At 39.1% G+C, this 24,143-nt stretch overlaps 2 protein-coding genes across 3 annotated transcripts in view; one reads left to right on the top strand and one right to left on the bottom strand.

Annotated features, from left to right (window-relative positions):
• The first annotated feature begins 945 nt into the window (after window positions 1-945).
• LOC146453023 (neuropeptide SIFamide receptor-like) lies at window positions 946-8,577 on the top strand. 2 transcript variants are annotated; one of them, XM_085097111.1, is made up of 2 exons: window positions 946-1,355; window positions 4,042-8,577. In XM_085097111.1, the coding sequence occupies exon 2, from the start codon at window positions 4,087-4,089 to the stop codon at window positions 5,242-5,244; it is 1,158 nt and encodes a 385-aa protein (XP_084953237.1). In that variant the 5' UTR covers window positions 946-1,355; window positions 4,042-4,086; the 3' UTR covers window positions 5,245-8,577. The 2 variants fall into 2 exon arrangements, with proteins under 2 accessions (XP_084953237.1, XP_084953236.1); XM_085097110.1 differs by lacking the exon at window positions 946-1,355 and adding an exon at window positions 3,328-3,518.
• Window positions 8,578-9,041: 464 nt separating this feature from the next.
• Window positions 9,042-24,143, bottom strand: part of LOC146453021 (uncharacterized) — a 30,780-nt gene continuing 15,678 nt past the window's right edge. Inside the window, exons 2-5 of the mRNA XM_085097092.1 lie at window positions 18,318-18,409; window positions 14,912-15,527; window positions 13,899-14,318; window positions 9,042-13,436 (exon numbers count right to left, since the gene is read on the bottom strand). Of these exons, the coding sequence (XP_084953218.1) occupies window positions 9,229-13,436; window positions 13,899-14,318; window positions 14,912-15,527; window positions 18,318-18,326 (5,253 nt within the window). The 5' untranslated portion in view covers window positions 18,327-18,409 and the 3' untranslated portion in view covers window positions 9,042-9,228. The remainder of the gene's footprint in view (window positions 13,437-13,898; window positions 14,319-14,911; window positions 15,528-18,317; window positions 18,410-24,143) is intronic.

Raw genomic sequence — 24,143 nt, 5'->3', positions numbered from 1 at the left:
AAAAAAAAGGCTTTTCAGCGCGACCCTATTTTAGACTCACGTCCAAAACGTCATTTGAAGGTGTCCTTTTATTTGTGTAGCTTTTGCCCGGTATGCTTTACAGTCGTGTATACAGCAACCATGACACAAAATAATGACGCTTTGCTTACCTACTGTCAAACTTCTAATTAAAAAAAATGTAAATTTATAAAATGTATGTCGATGCGCTGTTTTTATCGTGGAAGTACGCTAAGCTACTTCAAGTTAGTTAAGTTGCTGATAGCCTCTTATTGTATTTAGGACATACGCTGCCCTCCTAAGTAATCTCTTACTTTGTGATTGCCGCTAACTCAGCTAGCTGTTCATGATTTGTTCTCTTGAATCGCATAAGTGATCTAGATCGCTTAGCTCTCGACATCCGCCTAATGCCTATTTCAGGTATAGTAAAACAATGGTGACAAGTTTTGACAACGACGGCTACGCCGCCATATAGCCACCCGTGTGACATGACTCTCATGAAAACTTGAAATCCCACAAAATATATCCTAAGCTACCAAAAAAAATAAAAAAGACAGAAAAACCAAGATCAATTTTATGACACGCAAGCTGCAGATCAAACGTATTCTCGTCATTAGTTGAGAGAGCTTAGCTCGCCATTGACGTACAATCAAACTTACAGAAGACTAATTTTAATTTTTCTTTTCCAAGCCACAAAAAAAAATTAAATCACACACACACACACAAAAAAAAAACGGAGAGAACAAAAATAACTGTACTATTTTTGAGTTGGGAGTATTTCAAAGAGTTTTTAAGAAGCAAAGCAAACCCGCTTGTATACGTGATGAAGATTCAGTTTCCAAGACAACGGGGACACCCTTTAAGAATGCATCCTGTCCTATTTTGAGCTGGGAGTATTTTAAAGAGTTTTAATTAAATTTCTGATCGTTAATTAACGCTTTGTCGATTTGCGAGCGAATCGCAGTGTTTAGTATGTGATTGTCATGTCCTGACAGTGTAATGCGGTGTGGCTTAATTGGTGACACTCCAAACAATTTACGCGCAAACACTTTGTTAATTGCTTTTCTTCCCAACTTTGTAGTTCGGCGTGTGGAAAATTTGAGTTAAGACGGTAATTGCATTCGTCATTTTTTGACGCATTCCTCGATCTGAGAGTACATAATACTTCTTCATTCTAGCGTCGGATTAGACAGCCAAGTTCCTAGTTACAGCTGGTAAACACTTTTGATACACTCTGTACATTCGACTTCCCGTCCAAGGCGACAAGGCTTATAACCTTCCTGTTGTTTTGGGAAGCTATACCTCGACGAAAAGAAAGTCACGCGAAGCATTTGAGAAGATACAACTAACGGAGGCAGGTAGGCAATCCAGAGTTTTTTTAATACTTACGTTCTTCATTGGAAAACACATCTTACAACGGTTTGTGCTTGGCGAAATGTGTCCGTGTAGTTATGTGATCAAGTTGAATTTTTAGTGCAATAAGTCGGATTGACCGGGTTGACAATTATGAATATTCGCATTGTGAATATAGTCATTGAGGCCGACCTGGGACTGTAGGCTTTCTATTCGCTTGCGACTGATGCCTACGACAGAAATCTTTTGCTCAGCGGCATCCATAGACCGATTATTTAAACGACGTGTGACTCCAAACAATCAAGACAGCAATGAATCTGTTTATAAGAGGGTTAAAGTTGTAATGTACCCTAGGCATGGCTAAACGGTCTCACTTTGCCTTCTCTTGACACGGTAGTTTACAGAAGACAACGTTTAATTATCGAATGACTATTTATTCAGCGAGCTGGCCTGAGCGAAATCGACTTTGTCAGTAGGCCCCGCAACAACTTCGTTTGCTAGTAAAGAACCAGTTCTTTGACAGCTTTGGCCGGTAACATCAAAGACCTAGGACTTCTGATCATATATCATTTTTCTATGTATATTTCCATGCTATCAAACCGATTTGGTCTAGGTCGAGACATGCTGAAAGACTTCGTTTTCTTTTCTTGCAAAGGAGGAAAATTCAGTTATTGCTCCGAGTTGTAATTTATCCAGAAAGGAATGTGAAAAATCTAGCATCAAGTGGGTAAGGGTGATTATTTATAACAACATCCAATTAAAAACAGTTTAACACCAATCATTATTTTCTTTAAATCTACTTATATTGTATGCATATGGAGCGTTTGCGTCACGGTAAAAATAAAAAATAAAAGTGAATACCTCTTCGTGTTACGGTTATCTTGACGAGTTTTCTCCGTTTAAACTGGAGCAAAAAATGTTTTTGCAAACCACACTGCGAAACCTTACTCTCACAAAGACAGGTCCTCTTAGCGATCAGTAAATTGCCTTGTTCTGTTTACGTGATTCCGTGAATAGTTTTAAATATTTTATTGACTTTTGAAGATTAAGAGATTACAGTTAACTGAGTCGGCATAGGCCGATTGCAAATTCATTGTGAAGCAAAACAAGAAATCAAAACCCTGCCCGGATGCATGTGGCATTAGATATACGATATACTTGAAGACTCCAATATAGGTCAATTATAATTTAGATAAGAACTGTTGAGAGGCTTTAATGGCTTTTCGCTTATCACCATTAGCATGCGCCAAAATACGACTTTTTAAGGACGGTGCCTACTAATATCGAAGTATTTTTTGTGCGGTTTATGACTATGCGGGAAAAGCAGATCTTAGGAAGGCCTATTGGAATCCAAGAAGAAAATTGGGGGTAGGCGCGCATTTTTCAGAGATAATTAAGCAATAATATCTCTAAAAAGCCCCCAAATATGAAGCAAAATATGGCATTTTTTCTTAAATTGAAGCTTAATTATCTCTGAAAAATGCATGGTTACCCCCAATTTTCTTTCGAGATACCAAAAGCGTTTGCTAAGTTTTGCTTTCTCCGAATAGTTTTAAACCGCGCAAAAATATTCCTGTATTAGTAGGCACCACCCATATAGGAAACCCGAGTATCTCGAGATGCGCAGAACGTATGCGCAGTAACAATAGTAGGTACCGTCCTTAACGAGAATTAATGTATGTCGATAAAATATCAGTTTTCGCTATCAGCAACGTGTCGACGAAACCAAGTCATGATAATTTTTATAGTTGAGGCAAGCGAAAAACGTTTAATTCTTCTTAGAATGAGACTTCCTGTGGGCTTGTATCCTGCGAGTAGAATTCGCGGATTGGACGGTCGAAGGGCTGGTAAACAAATATGTATTTTTGTCCACTGTCTTCCTTTAGTAAGGAAAAATATAAAACAACTAGGCTGAATTTGGTTAAGAACATGTCTAGGCAGCTGTTGAGACCAAAACGTAAAAAACGTAACAATTCAAAACTCTGCGAGCGTACGATGCACATCACATGATAGATAGCTGAACAAGACTAAAATCATCGTCCATCTAAGATGCACGAGTGGAATAAATTTTTTTTTTTTTCAGAACAGCCAAGAAGTATTGCTAGATCCAGCCATTTCATTTTACAAGAAATATAAAAAGATTTAATGGCTGCTATTTCTCGGCCAAGGTATAACTGAATCATTGTACTGATGCCATTCCAGGGATTTGATTGGCTTAGCGGCCATGGTATATCTGTTAAATATCCCATGGCCACTAGACCAATCAAAGCTCTAGTCGGGAATTGCAATATCCAAGGATCTGGTTTTTAATAACTTTCAGTATAACCGTAAAAAACGTACAATGGGGACTATACATAACTGGATCGTTACATATAAGGAGATCTCTAACTGGGTTAAAGAAGTTTCTTTGTTTTAGTGTTTTAACGCACGATAAGAACGATATTTGCTGGTCCATCCAAAATTCTACAATACAAATATAGAAAAAGTAAAAACAATAATAATAAATAAAAATAAAGTAAAGTAAAACAAGGGATTGGGTGGGTGGGTGGGTTGAAAAAAGTATGCAGAACATTTCAAAGAACACCTTTATTGACAGTTTGATACTAACAAGCTAAGAAGAATATTTGTATGGTAAACTCTGGTTTATCATTCACGATCCTTATTAATTTCAGGGTTTTTTTTTTTTTACAGCTCCTCCCGACACTTGTTTGGTAAAGTGTATGAACAGTGATCAAGATGACAAACAACACAACTGATGTGAATGAGCAAATCACATCCTGCATCATCACCGAAGATGCCCTGGCAGCTAAGGTCTGCAAAACACTGGCTTACTCTGTGCTGCTCGCTTTTTCACTGCTTGGGAACACATTGATCATAATGGTGGTTTGTCGAGACGACAAAATGAAGACGACCACGAACTTGCTCATCGTAAACATGGCCGTGTCCGATCTGCTCGTCCCTATCTTCGCCATGCCTCGGGCAAACGTCGAAATATTCTACGGAAATCTCCGATGGTTAATCGATGGTGCCTTCGGGGAAGCCCTTTGCAAGCTTACCGCATTCTTCCAAGACATCTCAACAGCAGTGTCAGTGCAAAGTTTGGTCGCAATATCCGTGGACCGTTTCTACGCCGTGTGGTTTCCATTAAAAGCAGCACGTATCAAGCCAAGAGTAAAATACGTGATTTCACTGATATGGTTCACGTCTGCACTCATCCATCTCCCTTACCTATACGGTTTCAAAATTGAAACATTCAGTGGCCAAACCTATTGCTTCGTGGGTTGGTCACGTCCTGTAACAAAGATCGTCTTCCTGCTGTTGATAATAATCATATTTATAATACCTTTGGGTGTGATAACGACACTGTATACACTGATCGTGAAAAAGCTTCGAGGACAACCCCTCTACGGTGTGAGAAATTTAGTGGTGCACTTCAGCCGCGAGAAAAGAAATCGCAACATACTGAAGATGTCCTTAGCCATCATAGTGGTGTTCTTCCTGTCAATGTCACCATTTGTCGTGTGGGTATCGATTGATATTTTCAGCGACGGCCGAGTTTGCCTTTCAAAGAACTTTCGCTTTGTTGCTCAGTACCTTGTCCACTGCAATGGCGCCCTGAATTTTTTCACTTATTTCACGTTTAACCAGAGCTACCGTCGCGGTTTCACGGCGATCCTTTCGCGTGTTTTCTGCTCATGTTGTTCCCGTTGCCGTTGGAGACAAGAGGTGGGTCTAAGTAGCCATTTTGGGCTGGAATCTCATGCTGTATCCGTTGGTACCATTACCTCTGGGGTGGACTTTGACAATAAGGATATTATACTCACTAGGGTACGATCTCTGGAGAACATTGAGCCAAATCTTGTTGAGAATGGTAGAATTGGTAGCGGTCACTGAGAAGGTGACTCGCAGTCAAACGTTTTAAGGTTCTAGGGAGCCGTGACCTTGCCATGGACACTTGCAGCTCTCGTAATTTTGCCACTATTTCAGTTTTGGGGCTGACTACTTAATGACTTTATGACTATGTGAGAAAAGCAAATCTTATCAAAAGCTATTAGAATAAAACAAAATTGAGGTAACAACTTTTGCCGCGCGTATACATGTCAGAGATAATTAAACAAAAATAATTCTAAAAGAGCTTTAAAATACATAACGATGTACGACTTTTTCTTTTCAAACTGAAACGTAATTATCTCTGAAAAACGCGTGGTGTGTATTAAACGCTAGTTTTCTTTTGAATTTTAATAACCATTGCAAGGATCTGCGTTTGTCGCATTAACATAAACCGCAGAAATATATGTTTGTTTTAGTACGCCATCCCGAGATGCGCAGAACACATGCGCATTAGCAAAAGAAGACAACCCTCCGGAAGGCGACACTTTTCGGGGCTCAACAGATTTACTCACATCATGCGGGATAGATTAGAAACTAAGCAAATACAGAAAGTTCCTCTGTAGCGTTCTGGGCTGAGTTGCTGGATTTCGTTCTCATCGCAAGGATCGTATTTTCAGTAGTTGGCGTTAGTTTTAAAAATTTCGAGATCCGGGTAGAACAAAACGTTTTTATCTTAAGCAGAGGATGAAAAGCAGTTCCTAGTCGTTCTCTTCCACTGGGATCCGAGAGCAACCATAAGGTCTTGGGGACTAGCTGTAGCGTTCTCGTTCTCGGGACCGCCCGCCTCTATTGGCCTGCGGGGCTTGGGCATGACGGGTGGGTATCTAAGGACGAAAATGTATAAAGAGATTTTGGCCAGTGACCATAATCAAACATTCCTGATCTGTAACTTCGCGCTGAAAGCGAGGGAACGGTTGGAAATGGCATTGCAATGAATACTGCTCCAAAAATCACTGAGAGAGATTGGAAGATTAGAGAAATGGTAAAATACCCATTCCTTACAATGGCTGGAAACATTTTTGTCAAGAAAACTTGATATAAGTAATTCTCTGTGCCTTAATATTGAATAGGAGCTAATGGGGGTGTTGCTATTAAATTCTAACCCACCAAACATCCTCTCGACCACAGCGTTCTGTAAAAACGTATGATCGTTGGCAACATGGTGCAGTAAGCTCGCTTAACTCACTTTGTAGTTTAGCTTTCTCTTTTGAGTCTAGCTGCGTGACGAAAAACCTTGATTCTAAAGTTTAGTTCTGAAAATATTATCCTATCACGAGGGAAAACAACACATATGGAAAAAGGACACTGAGATTTTCTCAACAAACTGTATTTTATTGTCTACTAGGTCATTCATATTACAACGCAAATAACCACTTTATAACGCTACTGCTTGTAAAGAGCAACATGCTCTCTTTAAAAAATAAACGTGTCGTTGGGATGACTATTTGACGATGGTCTTTACATTTTTTTTTTGCTATGTCTTTGCTTCCTATAAACTAATTTAATTTTGCGAAAATTTGATTACTTCGCATATGTTCATTATCAGTTTGCACATAAGTGTTATACACTAGGTGTGCTGCGGTTTCTAACATTTCTTAATCTTGTTTTAAAAGTGGAGAAAAGCCCCTTAAATCATGTAAACAAAACAACAACAGCAACAAGAACAACAACAACAACAAAACCACGACAAAATAGCCGCTAAATTCTAGTCGCGAAAAAGCGCGGCAGAATTTACCAAACACTAAGCGTCAGTCATTAAAAGATAGTTTTTAGACGGTTTTTAACAGAACCACGTTCTAAGCCGTTTTAATTTTACCACCAATCATATCTAAACATTGGCTGCGGCTGACGGTAGCAAGAAGGCTTGCATACCAGACTAGAAAGCTATTTATCTACTTAAAATAAAACACTTATTAACAGATTTGGAGGCCCACTGACCGCCTTAAGCCACGGCCTAAGTTAGACTTTGTTTAAATAACTGGCCCTAATTATGCTAGCATTACAGGAGAAGTGTCACGGAGATTAGGTATCACTCCAGAAAACCCAAAACGTTTTTGCATTAACATTTGCATTAATTACCACCAGCGTGCATTAAAATTGTCCTGATTGTCTCAGTCCATAGATGGACAGGGTCAGAATGATTTACAACTTGAAAAAGGTTAGGCTAACGTTTTTCAAGTTCTCGCACTAGAACAGGTCACTGGTTGTTCCCTTCAAAAATGTAGTTCATTTCTCTTTTTCGGTTTTTATAACTGTTTTCCAACTAAGCCAAGGTATTGTGGCACTATTTTCACTTAAAGAAGTCACAATCCTTGTGACAATTCTGCTAAAGGTCGTCGTTCCATGATTTCCACATGAATCACACATCTAAAACTGCAAAAGACTATACTTTAAAGATTAAAACGTCCACGCTGAAAAAATTATTTTCTACAAAATAAAACTAACATCAGAAAAATTTGAGAGAAAACTATGAAAAATAACTATTTCACATAAATATACCTATTTTAGCAATGTGCAAAAAACTAAAAAACTCGAAAACCAAGAAGCTTGCATACATGCCTCTGAAACTAAAATATTACTTATTCAATTAAAGTACTTTTAAGCGTCTAAATATTCTCCAAGTAATAAACTTCTTATACTTAGGATTTCTAGCAAACGGCATTTCTTTTAATGACAGTACTAGGTGTCAGTACAGGTGTGTAAACCAGTGGGGGACTTTGTGTCCTGTTGTCTCCGCAACTGCCCAAGTATTCAGCTAATTTGTAAATAAATAACTAAAATAAGCACTAACGCCTTAAAAGGCGACGATAGTATGTAAAATGTATGCTAGAAGATGATGTTTTTAGTTAAGTCTTTTGAGCATTGTACAGAGAATGTGAAGAGTCGTTGTACTGAATTATAATTAGCTTCTCTGGTGAAAGTTAAGGTATTAGTGTGAATATCGTACATGTCAACTATTATTGACGCACAGCTTTAGGGACTGGAGTATTTGGAACATTAGAAAATTCTAAGGAAATTTGACCCTATGACCTAAATAACATCTAACTTTAAGTAAGTTATAAATCACTGAAGCATTAAATTTTAACATTACTCTGCGCTCAAAGTAAATTCTACGGTTTTGATTAGTTCACGGAGAAATAATATTGAAAAGTTATGGAAGATTTAGAGACAGCACAAGTCCAGAGAAGAACGTTTTGAGCTGGAACTCTCGTAGCAAACAAGACTATCTGTCCAGACTATTTATCGCTTCCGTAGCCAATGAAAAGTGTTCATCTCTGACGGTTAGGCAACAGCAAAAATGGTAAACAAAAGTGTCTTCTGATCAGATCAGTCTGATACATGGCTCTAAATTTGCAGAACTCTTTTCGAAATTCAATTGGAAAACAGAACGACTCAAATATTTCCCATACCAAAAAGATCCATCAACATTAAAACAGAAAAGAAATTACAAAAATATATATTTTTTCAGTGAACGAAATTTAGAAGGATTGACTGAAAAGTAGATGCAGATGATACATGTACATAAACTTTTAGCCGCGAAATTTAGATTCACTGCAGCACATTTTGATAAAAATAGGGGAATTTCCCAGGGCCCCTATGGATACCAGCCTTGTAGCTGAATGGGCTACCCTGGTTAAATAAAATTACAGTACTTACTTACTATCGTTTGTTTCCTGTGCTCGTGTTACACCAAAGTTAAAAATGTCATCTCCTTAAAACTGCTATGAACCTGGATGAAAGCGACAGTAAGTATCTCAAACGTTCGTCCAGCGATTGCTTTTTCTCAAAGTTTTAATTTGTTTAAATCTGTCTCGTTTACATGACTCCTCTAAAGACGTTGGATGTTTCATGCTCAATAGTTCGTGAGCATCTCTCCTGATTCGTCTTCATCACTGCCCTCACTATCATCCGACAATGCAAAAAGATCCATCTCTTCAAGCAACATATCGGCCACAAATTCATTGATTTCTTCGTTATTAGAAACGGTTACATCTGAGACACTGCTGCAGGTTGCTCATGTGGTTGTCGACGACTTGTCTCGCGCGTCAAACCTTGACCGCCTGCCACACCCAGAGACGGGAATTCTGATGGTATTTTACCTAACTTCAGTCCACAAAGCTTAATCATGCTTAGCTGACCAGAGGAAGTCAAGCAAACAACTTTGTCCTCTTCGGGAGAAACACCAATGCTCAAAATGTTTTCCCTCCCTTGGGCTATTCTTGCAAATGCAACGGCTTTCCATTCACACAAGTCCCAAAGGAAAAGTGCACCATCGACGCCATAGGAAATCAGGTAACGGGTTCCTTTCAAAAATTGACAAAATTCGATTCTTCCTAAATGACCAGGTGGTAGTTGCCGAAAGGATTGCCCAGCAGAATTACCGAGCGGGTAGAGTTCAATGTTATCTGCAATGCAACAGGCCAGCAACTCATTGCCTGTTGAAATTGTACAGTGAGTACATCTTTCAAACTCATTGTAAGGCGGGTCAAGTTCCATCTTTTTTACCAGGCGACACGAAGAGTTAACGAGTTCAAAGATTTCAACATACAACTCTCCGCAGATTATTAACCTCGAGTTGTCCGACGACAAGCAACAGCAGTTTATTGACCACAATTCCGGTACGACAAATGATGACACTTCCCGCTTTTTAACATCCCACAAATACAAATGCGCCAAACAATTGTTCTTTTCAACACAATATAAAAGTAACGTGTCATCAGCTGAAAAAGTTAAACAGGAAACATTGCACTTTTCCTCAACTGATTCTTCAAAAACGGAACAGAGAAACACGTTCCGATGATACAATAATATTTCGGTGCCTCGGAGAGTTGCAATTAGACTTCCATCCCTCGAGAACGCACACTTCTCGACAGGGGACACTCGGCTAACTTGTTTGGAAGTATCCTTCATTGAAGACTCCTTCATGGCTGTAACGGATCCATCATCTTCCGTTTTCCAAGCTGTCAGCATCAAGTTTGACCAAAGAGATAAAATGTCTCCAGCTAAAGTAAATGTTACACCAAGTGGCTGACCTTGAACCACCTTATTCGAAGGATTTATGAAACCTCTGAGAAGGCCGATGGGAAAATCGCACACAAAGACATTTTTTTCGTCATGTTTGGCACGAAAAACAAATCCAATCTGATCTTCCAGAACGTCATAAAATGGCCAGTAGCCTGAAAAACTTGAAAAAACGGTACCAGTACGAAGACAAAAGACATGAAAAGAATTATCACATTTGCGGTAAACAACAGCATCGCTACTGTAAGTGAATTCAAACTCTTCCGCTCCCCTGATGATGTGATCAGGCTCTGTGAAATCAAAGATGTCATGATGATGGGTTCCTATCTTGAATAAATTAACTTTGTTGATTTCCTGGTTATTAAAACCAAGCGCCCGAAGAGCCGTACTCCAGGTTGCTCCCCTGATAATGTGGTCCGGCGCTGTGAAATTAAAAAGTTGATGATGTTGGGTTGTAATCTTGAATGACTTAACTGCGTGGAATCCCTGATTATAACCTTGAAGCTCCTGAAAGGGTGTACCCCAGGCTGCAATCCATTTTCCGTCCAGTGACTGCCTTCTATACAACGTAAGATGGTTGTAAAACTCTGCTGGTACAGTTTTGAAGAAGAAGGAGGAAAACCGTAAAGAAGAATTGTGCGAAATTGTAGCCAACGAACGATCACGGAACATAAAACTAACAGCGTTTATTAAAGCTATATTACAAAGTGACGAATGCTTATCTACATCACAAAACAGTGCTTCACAATGCTCAAGGGAAGTTATGTGACACAAATAGAAACACTGGTTCAGTTGAAAGCCAGCAGAAAACACTTCCTCCAATACAGCCTTTCCACTCCGTAAATTCCAAACTTGATGTGGAAACATATCACCATAGAGATCGACTATTCGCTGACAAGCAAGTGCCAGGGTTGGTTGTTGGTACTTGTGATCGAATTCATTGCAATCGTCACAAAGTTTTTGTCCTATACAAAGTGATAATTTTTCCACAAGAGAGCACCAGTCATGAAATCGCTTTCTCTTCAAAACACTTAAAAGGTCACGAACGGAGGCCAAAATGTGTCCTCGTTTAGGGTCTACCCAGGAGTGCAGACGGGTTGAGTATGTTTGAAATTTGAGCGGATTATGATCATCCTCGGGGAACCTGCAAGAACAAATCGTTTCATCATCTTGGACAAGGTCAAGCTCCTGCACAGCCCACATACAAAAGGCGTTAACGAAGCAGACAATATTATGACCTCCATTATCCCGTATTCGTCTCGCCGCAATAAGGTGATCATCTTCAGTAAAAACAATCCAAGAATATATCCTGGAATTCCCTGAAAAGGGAGAAAACTCCTGAACACATCCACGCTCAACACACAACCACCTGTCAAGCCTTCCAAAAAAGACAAATTTGCCATCTGGAGAGAATTTCAAATGCCTCACTGTGATTTCTAACACTTCCACGGGGCCAAGCAACCTTTTAAGCGAGCAAGCATCAAACAAATAGATGGACCCCCCTTTACTTCCAGCCAGTAACTTTTTATCGGGAGACAAAGCAAAACATTCCATATTATTAAGGACTTCACAAACAGGATTAAGGACATAATTAAACTTCTTGCCAATGGCTGAAACACCATCAGGGATTGCAAACATCCTTTGGACATCTTTAGATGCATTTCGAAGACATGAAGGTAGAAGATGAGGGCATTCTACAAGAACATAAACATTGTTTTCAAGAACTGCGCAGATCTCCTGAAGAGTTTCTGTTTCTGCTTCACCAAGGGCCTGACAGCGAGCAGCAAGCTTGAAATCGCCAACCACAGAGTAAATCCCAATTCGGCTATTCTGTATTCTCTTCTGAAGAAATTGATAGCTTGTCAAAATTCTGAAAACGGTCATTAGTGACTCGTTCTCGTCATCTCCACACAAAACGCGGACGATAATACGAAACATGTAGTCAAGTAAGTCGCTTTCAATGAAAGAAAGCTTTTTCGATTGGTCATTGACAACGGCAGGGAGAAATTCAAGAACGATATCTCTGAAGTACTCATCCGCCTTGATCTTGCTGATAAACAATCTTCGCGAGGCCTTCTTTCTGTCGGTCAACCATGATGGGATCAAACTGTGAAGAAACGTCAATGTCTGATCAGAAGTTTGCATCACAACAAACTGCGAAACGGCATCGACTACTTCTTGCTCATCAAGATCGGAGTTCTCTTTCTTCAAAATAAACGAAATAAATGATAAAGGAAGTGGAGAAGGTGCGGCTACGACACAGCTGAACAACTTCCTATAGAGATCTGCTCCCACTTTGTCAAAAATTCGTTGAAAGTTTTCCCGAAAAAAATCGTCAATATCTCCCGGAAAAACGTCACTGAGCTGACCAATCTTACCTGAACGTAATGGATCATTAAGTACTTCAACAATGAAGTACGCATACAAGAACAATCCACTGCACTTCTTTGTTATGTCTTCAACCGAGTAAGGGATGTGGGAGAAATCAACTCTCTTTTCCAAATATCGCTTTATGTCTTGTTCATGCTGCTGATAGAAGGTAACGTTTTCGCTGTTTCCTGTACAGATTTTGACGCATGGGTTGTACTTTTTTAATCTAAACTGTACGGTATCCTCGGGGCGACTAGTAATAAAAAAGACAAGCCATTTGGGAAGCAAGGGAAAACGGTGCATTAAGAGATCGAGAAAATCCTCCCTGGACTCATAATCTGTCTCATCTAGAGCGTCAATTATGACTAACTTTCTCTGTTCACAAGGATTGCACTTACCTAAAGGTTCATGTAATAATTTGGTGAACAACTCAAGAACGCCTAGCTTGGAATTGGCCAACATCATTCTTACGCCACCCTCCCCTCCCACTACATTACTGTACTGACTATTACAAGCACAGAGTTGACAAGCTACCGTCCCAAGAAGATACCTGGGATCATTTCTTGTGCCATCGCTGTGTCGGCAAAAGTAGGCAGCGCCTAAATGTTCAGCTTTCTTTGCACGTTGTGCCAGGGCCCCCGACATAACACTTTTGCCGACTCCTGCATCTCCCAGAAGGACATAAGCTCTGGAGTCGCCAGGATCACTGAACCAATTGTGAAAATCATTGATCAGCCACAGTCTTGTGTCTTCATCATGACGCCCGGCAAAAAACGCGATATCCGCTTCACAGTTGGAAATCTCTGAAAGGGAAAGTGAGAGAAAAGAAACGCATGGAAAACGTAAATAACTGATCTCGAAGGTTAAAAGAAGATTTTTGACGAAATCTATTCTGCCGTATTCTGCTGTAAAAATATACATTTATGATAGATGTATTTTATCAGTCCGTGACATTAGCCTACTCGAAAAAAGAAAATCCAAGTTCTCCCGACAGGACTTAAACCTATGGCCTTCTGATTACTGGTTCGGATGCTCTACCACTGAGCTACAGGAGACTTGTGGGAGCTAAGGCCATTAAACTACGTGCATGGGTCAAACATCCTGCATACTGCTAGGATCTGAGTGTCGGTGCCGTGCGCGGTACGTGTAAAAGAAATGTGATGTTGCACTATCTTTCAAATCTACATCTATACTCTAACGTGTAGCCTAAATATTTAATTACTTAACAACATTCAGTAAATGGATGATGAAACAAATTGAATTACCACAAGTAATTTGTGGGATGGCAGAACACAGTTGCTCCTCTACTTGTGTTACTCGCTGTTGCAAATCTTCTTGCCCCAAGTTCAAGGATTGAACCGTTTCGCCCATGGCGTTGTGCTCATCTCGAGCACGCTGAAGGCTGCATTTAATGCGTTCCTGATCTGACTTTAGGGATGTTAACCTGCTATCCAGGCCGCTCTGATCATCCTGCAGACGTTTCACGCGCTGCTCCAGCTTTGAAACCCGTCTTTCTAATTCCTCTAGATCTGCTTTAATATTTTGTAGCGCCTCCTTCACTTTTTTTCTGTCATCTTCAACCTCAAACGCCAGGTTATCTACATCAGTCTCCAGCGTATTAAGATGTTGTTGTACCAGCTGTAACAGAGCTGGATCCACAGGAGCGTTCATACACAGCAAAGAGCCTAAAGGAAAAAAAAAGAGTGTCATCAAAAAGCAGTCTGACTAATATGAAACGAAACTGGCCCCTTGCATGAGGGCTTTTATCTTGCTCTAATTACTTAATGAATTTTATCTTGCTCTCATCAGGGCAGTCATAATGCTAAAGGATCAGTTAAGATTATATTCAATTAATTCCACTTTGTGAATTGAATGAACGTAAACAGTATTATTCATTAAAAAGGTGCGGTAAAACCAAACGCAGCAACAATGGCCCTTTCCTCGGCCAAGCTGCTGTTCAGGGCGGATTTCCACGTTTCGAGGTAATCAAGGTGATCTTGGGATTTCCCGCGCAATTCTACAATTGATATAATTTTCACAACGTGAAGTGTGTATTAGAGCGTGGTTATATTGTTACAGCACATTTATCCCCCATGTTATATTAATTTTGCTTTTTTTACCTACATGTAAGCAAAAGAAGGGCAGTCAAACTACCCAAGCTTCTTCAGCAAAATTAATACAAGAATCGGCAATAAAATAAACTTGCAACACATGAGGATTTTTCGAAATAAAAGACGATTCACTTTGAAATTTTTTTTGTAATATTTAGAGTGCGTACCTTTTGTCTCCCAGTCATTCATATCTGCTAAAAGCTTTGTTTCATCAGCAGCTGGCATACCCAGAGCTTTCACAAGCTGCTCCATTGCATCAAAACTCTGCCTGAACTTCACAGCGTCCCAATCACCAAAACCACAGTGCGCCCAGGCATTTCTGGCCTGTCGAACATTACCAGCAGCATGCTGTACAGCAGCAGAAAATACTGGGACTTTACCAAGCAAGATAAGAATGGCAGAGGCATCACAGTGTTCATCAAAGGCGTTAAACTTGGCCATGAAGTTCTCTACATATAACTTGGCAAAGTCAACATGAGATGTCACTCGGCAGTCAAACGCAGAGTAATTGTACTTTCCATGCACCTTGGGCAATGTGTCGTTTCCATTGATGTTCTCATATTTTAAAAATACAGTCCTTGGTGGCAGGATTGGCCATTGTTTCAGTCGTGCAGACGCGCTTTGAGTATCAATAGCATGACTAGTTTTGGCAACGCCATATTCCTTGCTAACTTCTTGTTCAACAAAGGGACGTATTTGGTCGATTAAGATCTTGTTAAGAGCAATGCCAAATACCACCCATCTTTTTTGGTTGTCACTAACACTTAGCATAGTGTACTGAGCCTACAAACAATAAGGAAAATAGAATTGTCACTTATAAAATATAAAACCCTTAATGATTCATGATTTATATAAATTAATTTAATTTATACCTAGAATTAACGTGACTTACACATGGTAAGCACTCGACCACACCCTAAATTATGGAGTCTACTGCCATAGCTTAATCATATTTGTAGAGATACCCACGCTATCATCTCACAGGCAGACTGTTCGAAAATCACTTTTTAAACTGAAGATTTATACTTTTCTTACGGTAACTTTTGTGTTTTTAGCATTTTCCTGAAGTTTTTGGGAAATCCAGAGACCCATTTGGCAGTCATGACGTAATCACCACATCATATGACGTCATCACCACGTCATAGGACGTCATCACTTCCCGTTGAGGACCTCAAAGGAAACATTTTAAGGCGTACTATCTATCCTGCAAGCCTCATTGTCATAGTTTCTATAGCTGCGGAGTTTTTATGGAGCGGGCGGAATCTGCCCCTCACCCCTCCACGCTGGTCCAAAAAGACCAAAAAAAAAAAAAAAAAAACACAGACGAAAAAAACAAAGCCCGATCTAGATAGGGTTAAGTCGGTTCAAGTATTTTAACTGTAAAGGTAAGATCATTTTTGATTTTATAGTGCCCCTATTTAGTGGTTTGCTTGTTGCGTATTTCATTCTGAGACTTAAAACAGGAAATTCTGGTATAAAAAGGGCCTGGCCTGGCCATTCTCACCTTCAGTTGTCAATCAACCATTTAGAGCATAGACAACTGACAAATCACGTGCATCTTTTTCCATGATACTTACTGATGAAATTGGCTTAGTTTTTTGGAATAAACTATGTTAAACAAACTAGAAACCGATGTCTTACATTGCTGTGGTGATATTATGAAATTTTGAGGCACATTGTTTCAGAGGACGCTCAATTAAGTCAACAGCATGCCACGAATAAACGGCGTCTAAATTTGTTTATCACTCCCACAAAGGTGTGAAAGGAAGGAGGGGCTTGCCCTCTTATAGTGGAACTTCTTGTTTAATACGCTTCATTCTTAAATCCAAACTGTTTGCGTTATTCAGGAATTATACCCAGTTTAAAAATAACAGAAATTATGCAGAACAAACATTCCCAAAAGAATGGACATTCTCAATACATTCACGCATGTGTATTTGTCAATAAGCACGGTGGAACATCAAGTGAACTTCCCACTGCATGTATTTAAGGACGGTGCCTACTTTTGCTACTGCGCATACGTTCTGCGCATCTTAGGATGGTCCAAGAAGCTCTGATTTCTTAAGGACAGTGCCTACTAATTCAAAGGTATTTTTTTTTTTGCGCAGTTTATATGTGTGAAAAGAAGATCTTAGCAAATGTTATTGAAATCCGAAAAGAAAATTGGGGATCATTTTTCCAACCACACATTTTTCAGCCAGATAATTAAGTTAAAAATTGGAGAAAAATTCCATACATATAATGTTATGTATTTAAGCACTTTTTACAAATATTGTCGATTACTTTTTTTTGAAAACTGCGTGGTCACCACCAATTTTCTTTTCGAATTTCAATAACAATTGCTAAGATCTTTTTTCCCGCATATTCATAAACCGCACAAAAATACCTTGGAATTAGTAGGCACCCTCCTTAATTTTCATTTTTTTTTTTTCGTTTTTTTTTTTTATTTTATTCATTTGCCACTTAGTACAATTTACAATAGGAAGCAATAGTAACCTAACAAAAAATGGATAAATACAATTAAACAAAAAGTAACAAACAACTAGGAAAATGACTTGTGACTGGGAAATCTTGAAGAAGCAAGGGGATTATAAGATTGAGATGTACCCCCAGTATTTTTTAATGATTTATCTTAAGCACATATAACATAGGTGACAATTGAATAATGAAGGGAGAAAAAGAAAAAAAAATTAATAATGATAAATATTAAAAAAAAAATAGTAACACAAGTTTGTGGGGTATAAACATGTACAAAAATGCAAGAGAAGATGAAGACAAAGAATTATTTGCCCTTCTGACATCTCAGGGCTTTGCAAAACAGCAAATTAAGCAAGCTTGAATTATTGAAGGGTTGCAGGTACATAGGTGGTGGAGTTCCCTCAACTCTGGCAGGACATGCACAATTTTACTATTCAAAGTCTGTTTGAATATTATTGGTAATATGGTCCCTGGGGATTGGATAATGAGGATAAAAAGGGAACCTTTGCCTCACGCCGTAACTTCCTTTGAGTATGTGACAAGGATGGTTACCCACCCATGCACCCATCCTGTAGTGAGTCGTGTTTGAAGTTGACCTCTATCAACCATTTTGCCTAACTTGGGCTTGTCCCAGGCAAAAGTAGCTCTTCATTCCTGATTACCACACTTTAATAACAATGCCTAAGCTAGGGAAGAATACTATTAACTTGTCAAAACTTTCCCAAAAGAATTTCGACCTGCATACCATGTTCAGTCTGTCCATTCCTTTCATTCTGAAAACAGACTAGGTCCCAAAAGGACACAATTGCCGAATATTTTGAGTATCGTAGTATTCCAGAATAGTCCCAACAGAACACATTTTTAAATAAAACATAAATAAATAAATTAATTAATTAATTAATAAGTATTACTATTAATCATTCATTCATAGATACAGCCATTTCTGTGAAAAAAGGCAGATATACTGCTGGTAGTAGTCAAAGTACCACTGGCCCGCCCACAGAGCAGGTTTTCAAGTCAGGGGGCTTAAAAGCAAACGTGTTGTCAACCCAAGCCATATTCTCAGTCTTCGAGTAGCAGAAAAGGATCTCTTGCCAGCTGCATTGATTGCCGCCGCAAGTTTACAGATCAGGGCAATTTCATTAATCATGTTCTTCTCAGGTTCACACAACCTTATGAAAGATGACCTTCAAAAAAAAGTGGGATCAAAATGGGCAAACTCGTGAAACACGTACTGCAGAAGAGTTTTCTGAGAGGTCCGCAAGCCTCACAAAAAATACTAGATATAATAAATGTAATGTAAGTTGTTTCTGTAATTCATGGATATGGTCAACCAAAATAATACAGTGGAGTCGCGCTCTATGGACACCCGCTTAATACAGAAAACCGGTAATTATGGACAGTTTTGTTTGTCCCAACAAAAAGCTTATATGTTTTCTCTAAAATTAACCCCCTTAATATGGACACCAGTTAATACAGACAATGGACACTTTTTGTGTCCTGAGTGGCAAACTCCTGTACACTGTCAACCCCGATTTACAGACACCGGTTATCTGTGCACAGTCAATTTTCATTGTCACACTTACTACTTCTTCTCGACATTGTACCTGTTCAAATTATGACAGATTTCCATTTGTGAATAAATCACACTATTGAGAGCCAATCAGATTGCAAGGATAACCATTGATAAAAAATGGGTATAATATTAAGAAATAAAACAATGTTTTTTTGCTGTAAAATTGTCTGCTTTAGTCTTTTTATCAATAAAACAAGTGTCAGTGACATTTTTTTCTGACAGCCTGCTTAATACGGACACTTTTGCATGTCCCCTTGGTGTATATATCAACTGGGTTCCACCATACAAATTATTTAACTATCCAAAAATTGGTGGGGCTGAAGCCCCCCTCTCCCCCCCAGCCCCGGCCCCTCAGCGGCCACTGAGTACACTGTAATAATAATGAAGTTCTTGTCGACATGTTTGAAAATCTTAATTCCCCCACCCTGTCCTCCCTTCCATTTTCAACAAGCTTAAGGCCTGGGTGGGATGCTCCCCTACATAAGCTATATACCGGTAGGTACATGTGCAGTGCTAAAGGATATATTTTTTTTAGCCCTTTTGGTCTAAAATTTATAGATACAGTAGTATTATATAGGATAATTTTATTCTGTATTGAATTAATACCATGTTAAGTAAGTTATTGATCCATTGAAATTATGGTATAGATTTTAACCATTTTGATCTGAAAGTCTGAAAATGGGTATGGATTTTAGCCCGACCAGATCTTTAAATGGGTATGAATTTTAGAGGCCAGGCCATTACGAAATCGCGCCCATTGAAACACGTTGCCCAATAAAAGTGGGGTACCATGATGCTTTGCGAGCATTACAAAGCGTGCCACTGGTGGCGGTATCTTTTGTCTTGCAGCATGAATCCTCAAGAGTGTTCGTTTATTTGTTGCACAAGAAGAAGGATTTTACGTAAGGAAACGGTAGCAGCGCTCTTTGAAAGGAACGTATTAAAGTTCTAACATTGAATGTGGTTGATTTGGGATCCTTTAAATCAAAATTTTTGCTTGGAATCGCAGTATATTGCCGTAAAAACGCGCTTCGTTGATCATTTGCTTGATTCCGCCGTGCCGCTCGATTATGTAAATTACTTCCAATTCACTGGAGACAGGGATTATCTGTTTTCCTCCCTTTTTTAACGCAATGATAGCATACATAATGCCCATTCTTATTGGGAACTGTCGTTTGTCATCGAATAACATGAAAATCACCGCTTCCTTGATAGCGCAGAGCAATTTTTTACTTATTTTAGTTTAGTCACGCAACTTAATCTGCTGATAAACTTCGCCTTTCATTCTTTCGTGTTGCGTTATTTTTCTATTGTGTTTCAATGAACAGATGCGTTCCGCGAATTGTCACTTTAACAATACCATACATAAAAGACTGCTATGATTGACGTCCAAAATGAAGCTCATTTGCATTTACGAGCGACGTGTTTCAATGGGCGCGATTTCGTAATGCCCTGGTTGTTCAAAGGGTAAATAACTTAAACCAGATAATAAATTTGAAAAAGGGTTCCTGAAAATTATATCTCCTGGTCTGAAACAGGGTCAGGATTTGGGGAACTGCAATCGATAAACCAGTAATCAATAACAATCAATAGCAATCAATATCAATCGAAAATTGATATTGATTTCCAATATCACTCGATAGGAATCTATAAAGAAAAAAAGTTGTGAGTTGGAAACAGATAGGGATTGGTTTATTGATTGTTATTGCCTTATCATCCATTTTTAACAAAAACTATTTTTATCAATTTCTACAAGTTAAAGATTGACACGATGTATTTTCTATGGTTTCATTGAATCATTCAATCACGGATTTGCAATGCAAATATCAACCAGCTCATACTAAAAGAATAAGAACAATAACAGAAATAATTTGGTATTTTTATCGATGTTAAGCTTCAGCGTGGTTCAAAGAAAAAGAGGAAGTTGCAGCCAAAGCGGTGGTGTGCAACCCTCTAGTCTCGCTATAGCAACACCATAAATATGAAGCAAAATAATCAACAAAATCAGTGTTTTTATAATTTCAGTTATTAAACTGAAACGAATACTCCTCCAAGAACTCTTTGGGATTAGTGATTTTTATCGATTACTGTCGATTGCTATCGATTATTATCCATCATTTCAATAATTTTTTTCTGTGAGTTTGATCGTTATTAATTACCAATTTCAATCAATATCGGTGATTGATATTGATTGATGTCAATCATATCAATTGATTTCCAATATCGATTTCTATCGATTGATTATGCCTGGAGAACTGAGCCACAAAACAAAACTTCCGTTGAGTAAAACTATTGTTTTGTATAAGCAACATCCGGTATGACGTCAAGAAGCCCGGAAGGCCACAAAAACAATATCACGCTATCTTTCTGACTTAATTAGCTCAATCGTGCCAGGAGGAAAGGCTTTTAAAAAACATCTAAGAGGAGTACACTAGGAATAAATGAGGCCACCAATTAAGCATTCATGGCTTTCTTGTTATGCCGAAATCGTGGCGTAAAACTTCGACGTATAAAATACGAACTTTCTAGTAATATTGGATCGTCAGAAATTAATTGTTCATTAATCAGGTGATTAATTCGCTTACCTTTGCAAAAACACATCAGTTCAGCATTTATGTAATCCTTTTGGCCTTTGACACGGAGCAATTTGGAAAATAGCTCCCAGTCTTTCCAAATTCAAGTCAAATAAACTTCAACTTATAAGGCATGGTGGAAAAGAATCGGAAATCAGAGTTCGTTGTTACCAGATCCTTGATCTTAGGGAAGAGGCAGTGGGAACCTGGGAACGTGACACGCGCTTGCATGCCACATTGAATTAAGTCACAGATTTTAGGGTCACGCACTTGTTTAGACCTGTTTAGAGCCGTCATGGCCAGTTTTCAAATCCAGCAGGAGATTGAAGGCGAATGGACATCCACGAAAACAATTGAAATAATGGGCTTAAGAATTCCGGCGTATTTTACAACGGATCCCCAGTTGCTGCATGATTACATTGCAAATTTCCAGACGAGATCAGACGATTCTATCCTAAATCAGGTAAGAAATTTGAGAGACGATGCATGAGACATCAACACGGGGCTCTACAGTTATTGATGTTATTCATTGAGATTCAAATTGAGATGGGCTACAAAATAAGTCCTGTTATATACAATGCCGGAAGTAGAAAGATTGCTAGCAGAACAGCCAAGTTGAGGCGCTTCAGCTTTAACACTTGATGCAAAAGGCCATCCAGAGGGTAGGGGATTTTAACTTCTTTACTTAAGTGGGTGGGGGAATTTGCGTCATACCCCATGGGGAGGGGGGTGTTGAGAGAGATGTTGAACTTTCAAATTGATTGGTGCATAATTTCAAGAGAAGCTTACATATCGTGAAGTTTTATACCAAGTTTGGATAACATGAACCAAGGCTGTAGCCTGGGGGCCCAAGAAAATGCTATCGGTGCCCACATTTTTTGCAGTGCGCCGCAGAGCACGTAACACTTCACGATATTGTTGGGCTCCTAACTTCTCAGCCTTTGGCTTTGTGGGCTCCTTGAAATTTTCTTATGCAACAGCCTTGTGAAGGTTGACATAATTATTGAAAAATTGCTGGAAGTTGCTCTATTTTGCATTCAATTAATTGCCGTATAATTAAAGCATCAGGGGACATAATCAGGGCCATTGGTTGTCATTAAGTAACACCTGCTGTCAAATAAATGGGACCAAGGAATTATAGATTATCTAGCGTGCCTTTTTGTTGTACAAATTATTCACAGAGTAGTAAGGTTGTCCAGGGACCGATGGAAGTAGAACTCCTGTTGAAAGTTTGAAAGTAATTAACGAGTACAAAGTCAGTAAAACGGCCGAGGTTCGGCAATTTGACTTGACTTCGCGCCCAGTGAAATTTCGCGCCAAAATAGTAACCGTATTCAAATTAATCGATGCGGTTTCGCCGTTTACACGACAGCTGAAACCGTATCGTTTTGAAAACGCTCCTCTTTTGTCAGCGTTTTCAAATCGACCCGGTTTCGGTAACGTTTTCGACCGGCGTCGTGTAAACAGAAGGTGTAACCGCAGCGAAAGCCAAGCGGTTACAAATGAAACCGCGTTCGTGTAAACGCTCATTCTCGTCCCCAGAACCCCAACGTTTTTTTTTTTTTAATTGTTGTACGATCCAACCGCTGACCAAAATATCGTAGGCTCTGGGAACGAGGATGGTAAACGCTGCCTTAGTAGGCCAACCCGAGATGCGCAGAACACATGCGCATAATCAAAATGAGGCAACCTCCTTAAGGGGACACTTTTTGGGGCTCAACAGCCTTACTCACATCGTACGGGATAGATTATAAACCGACCAAATACAGAAAGTTTCGCTGTAGCGTTCTGGAGTTCACCGAAATAGGAATTCATTCTTATCGCAGGGATCCTATTTTCAGCAGTTGGCGTTAGTTTTAAAAATTTCGATATCCTGGTACAACAAAATGTTTTTATCTAAAACAGGAGATAGAAAAGCGGGGTAGAAGCATCCCAGTTCCTATTCGTTCTCTTCCACTAGGATACGAGAGCGACCATAAGGTCTTGGGGACTAGATGTAGCGTTCTCGTCCTCAGACCCGCCCGTCTCTATTGGCCTGCGGGGCTTGGGCCTGACGATTGGACGGGCGCGGGTGGGTATCTAAGGCCGAAAATGCAGAAAGAGATGCTGGCCAGTGACCATAATCAAACATTCCTGATCTCTAACCTCGAACCAAAAGTGAGGGAACGGTTGGAAATGGCATGGGAATGAATACTACTGGAAACATCACTGTAGAAATATTGGAAGATTAGGGAAATGATGAAATCACCATTCCTTACAAGGGTTGGAAACATCTTAATCAAGAAAACTTGATATAAGGAATTCTATGCGCCTTGATATTGAATAGGAGCTAATAGGGGTCTTATTATTAAATTCTAATCCACCAAACATCCTCTCGACCACAGGGTTCTGTAAAAACGTATGATCGCTGGCAACATGGTTCAGTAAGCTAGCTTAACTCACTTTTATAGTTTAGCTTTCTCTTTTGAGTCTAGCCACGTGACAAAACACCTTGATTCTAAAGTTTAGTTCTGAAAATATTATCCTATCACGAGGGAAAACAACACATGGAAAAAAGACACTTAGATTTTCTCTACAAGCTGTATTTTATTGTCTACTAGGTAATTCATATTACAATGCAAATAACCACTAATTTATAACGCTATTGCTTGTAAAGAACAACATACTCTCTGTAAAAAATAAATGTGTAGTTGGGATGACTATTTGACTATGATCTATACATTTTTTTTTTTTGCTGTCTTCGCTTCCTGTAAACTATTTAATTTTACGAAA

The sequence above is a fragment of the Pavona decussata genome, unplaced genomic scaffold (assembly GCF_977016875.1).
Source record: "Pavona decussata unplaced genomic scaffold, jaPavDecu1.1 SCAFFOLD_353, whole genome shotgun sequence".
NCBI classification, from domain to species: domain Eukaryota; kingdom Metazoa; phylum Cnidaria; class Anthozoa; order Scleractinia; family Agariciidae; genus Pavona; species Pavona decussata.
The sequence above is the reverse complement of the archived record's forward strand: the minus strand, read 5'-3'. Positions and strand labels throughout refer to the sequence as shown.

Coding starts and splice junctions, on each gene's coding strand:
- LOC146453023 (XM_085097111.1), top strand. CDS start 4,087: ATGACAAACAACACAACTGATGTGAATGAGCAAATCACATCCTGCATC.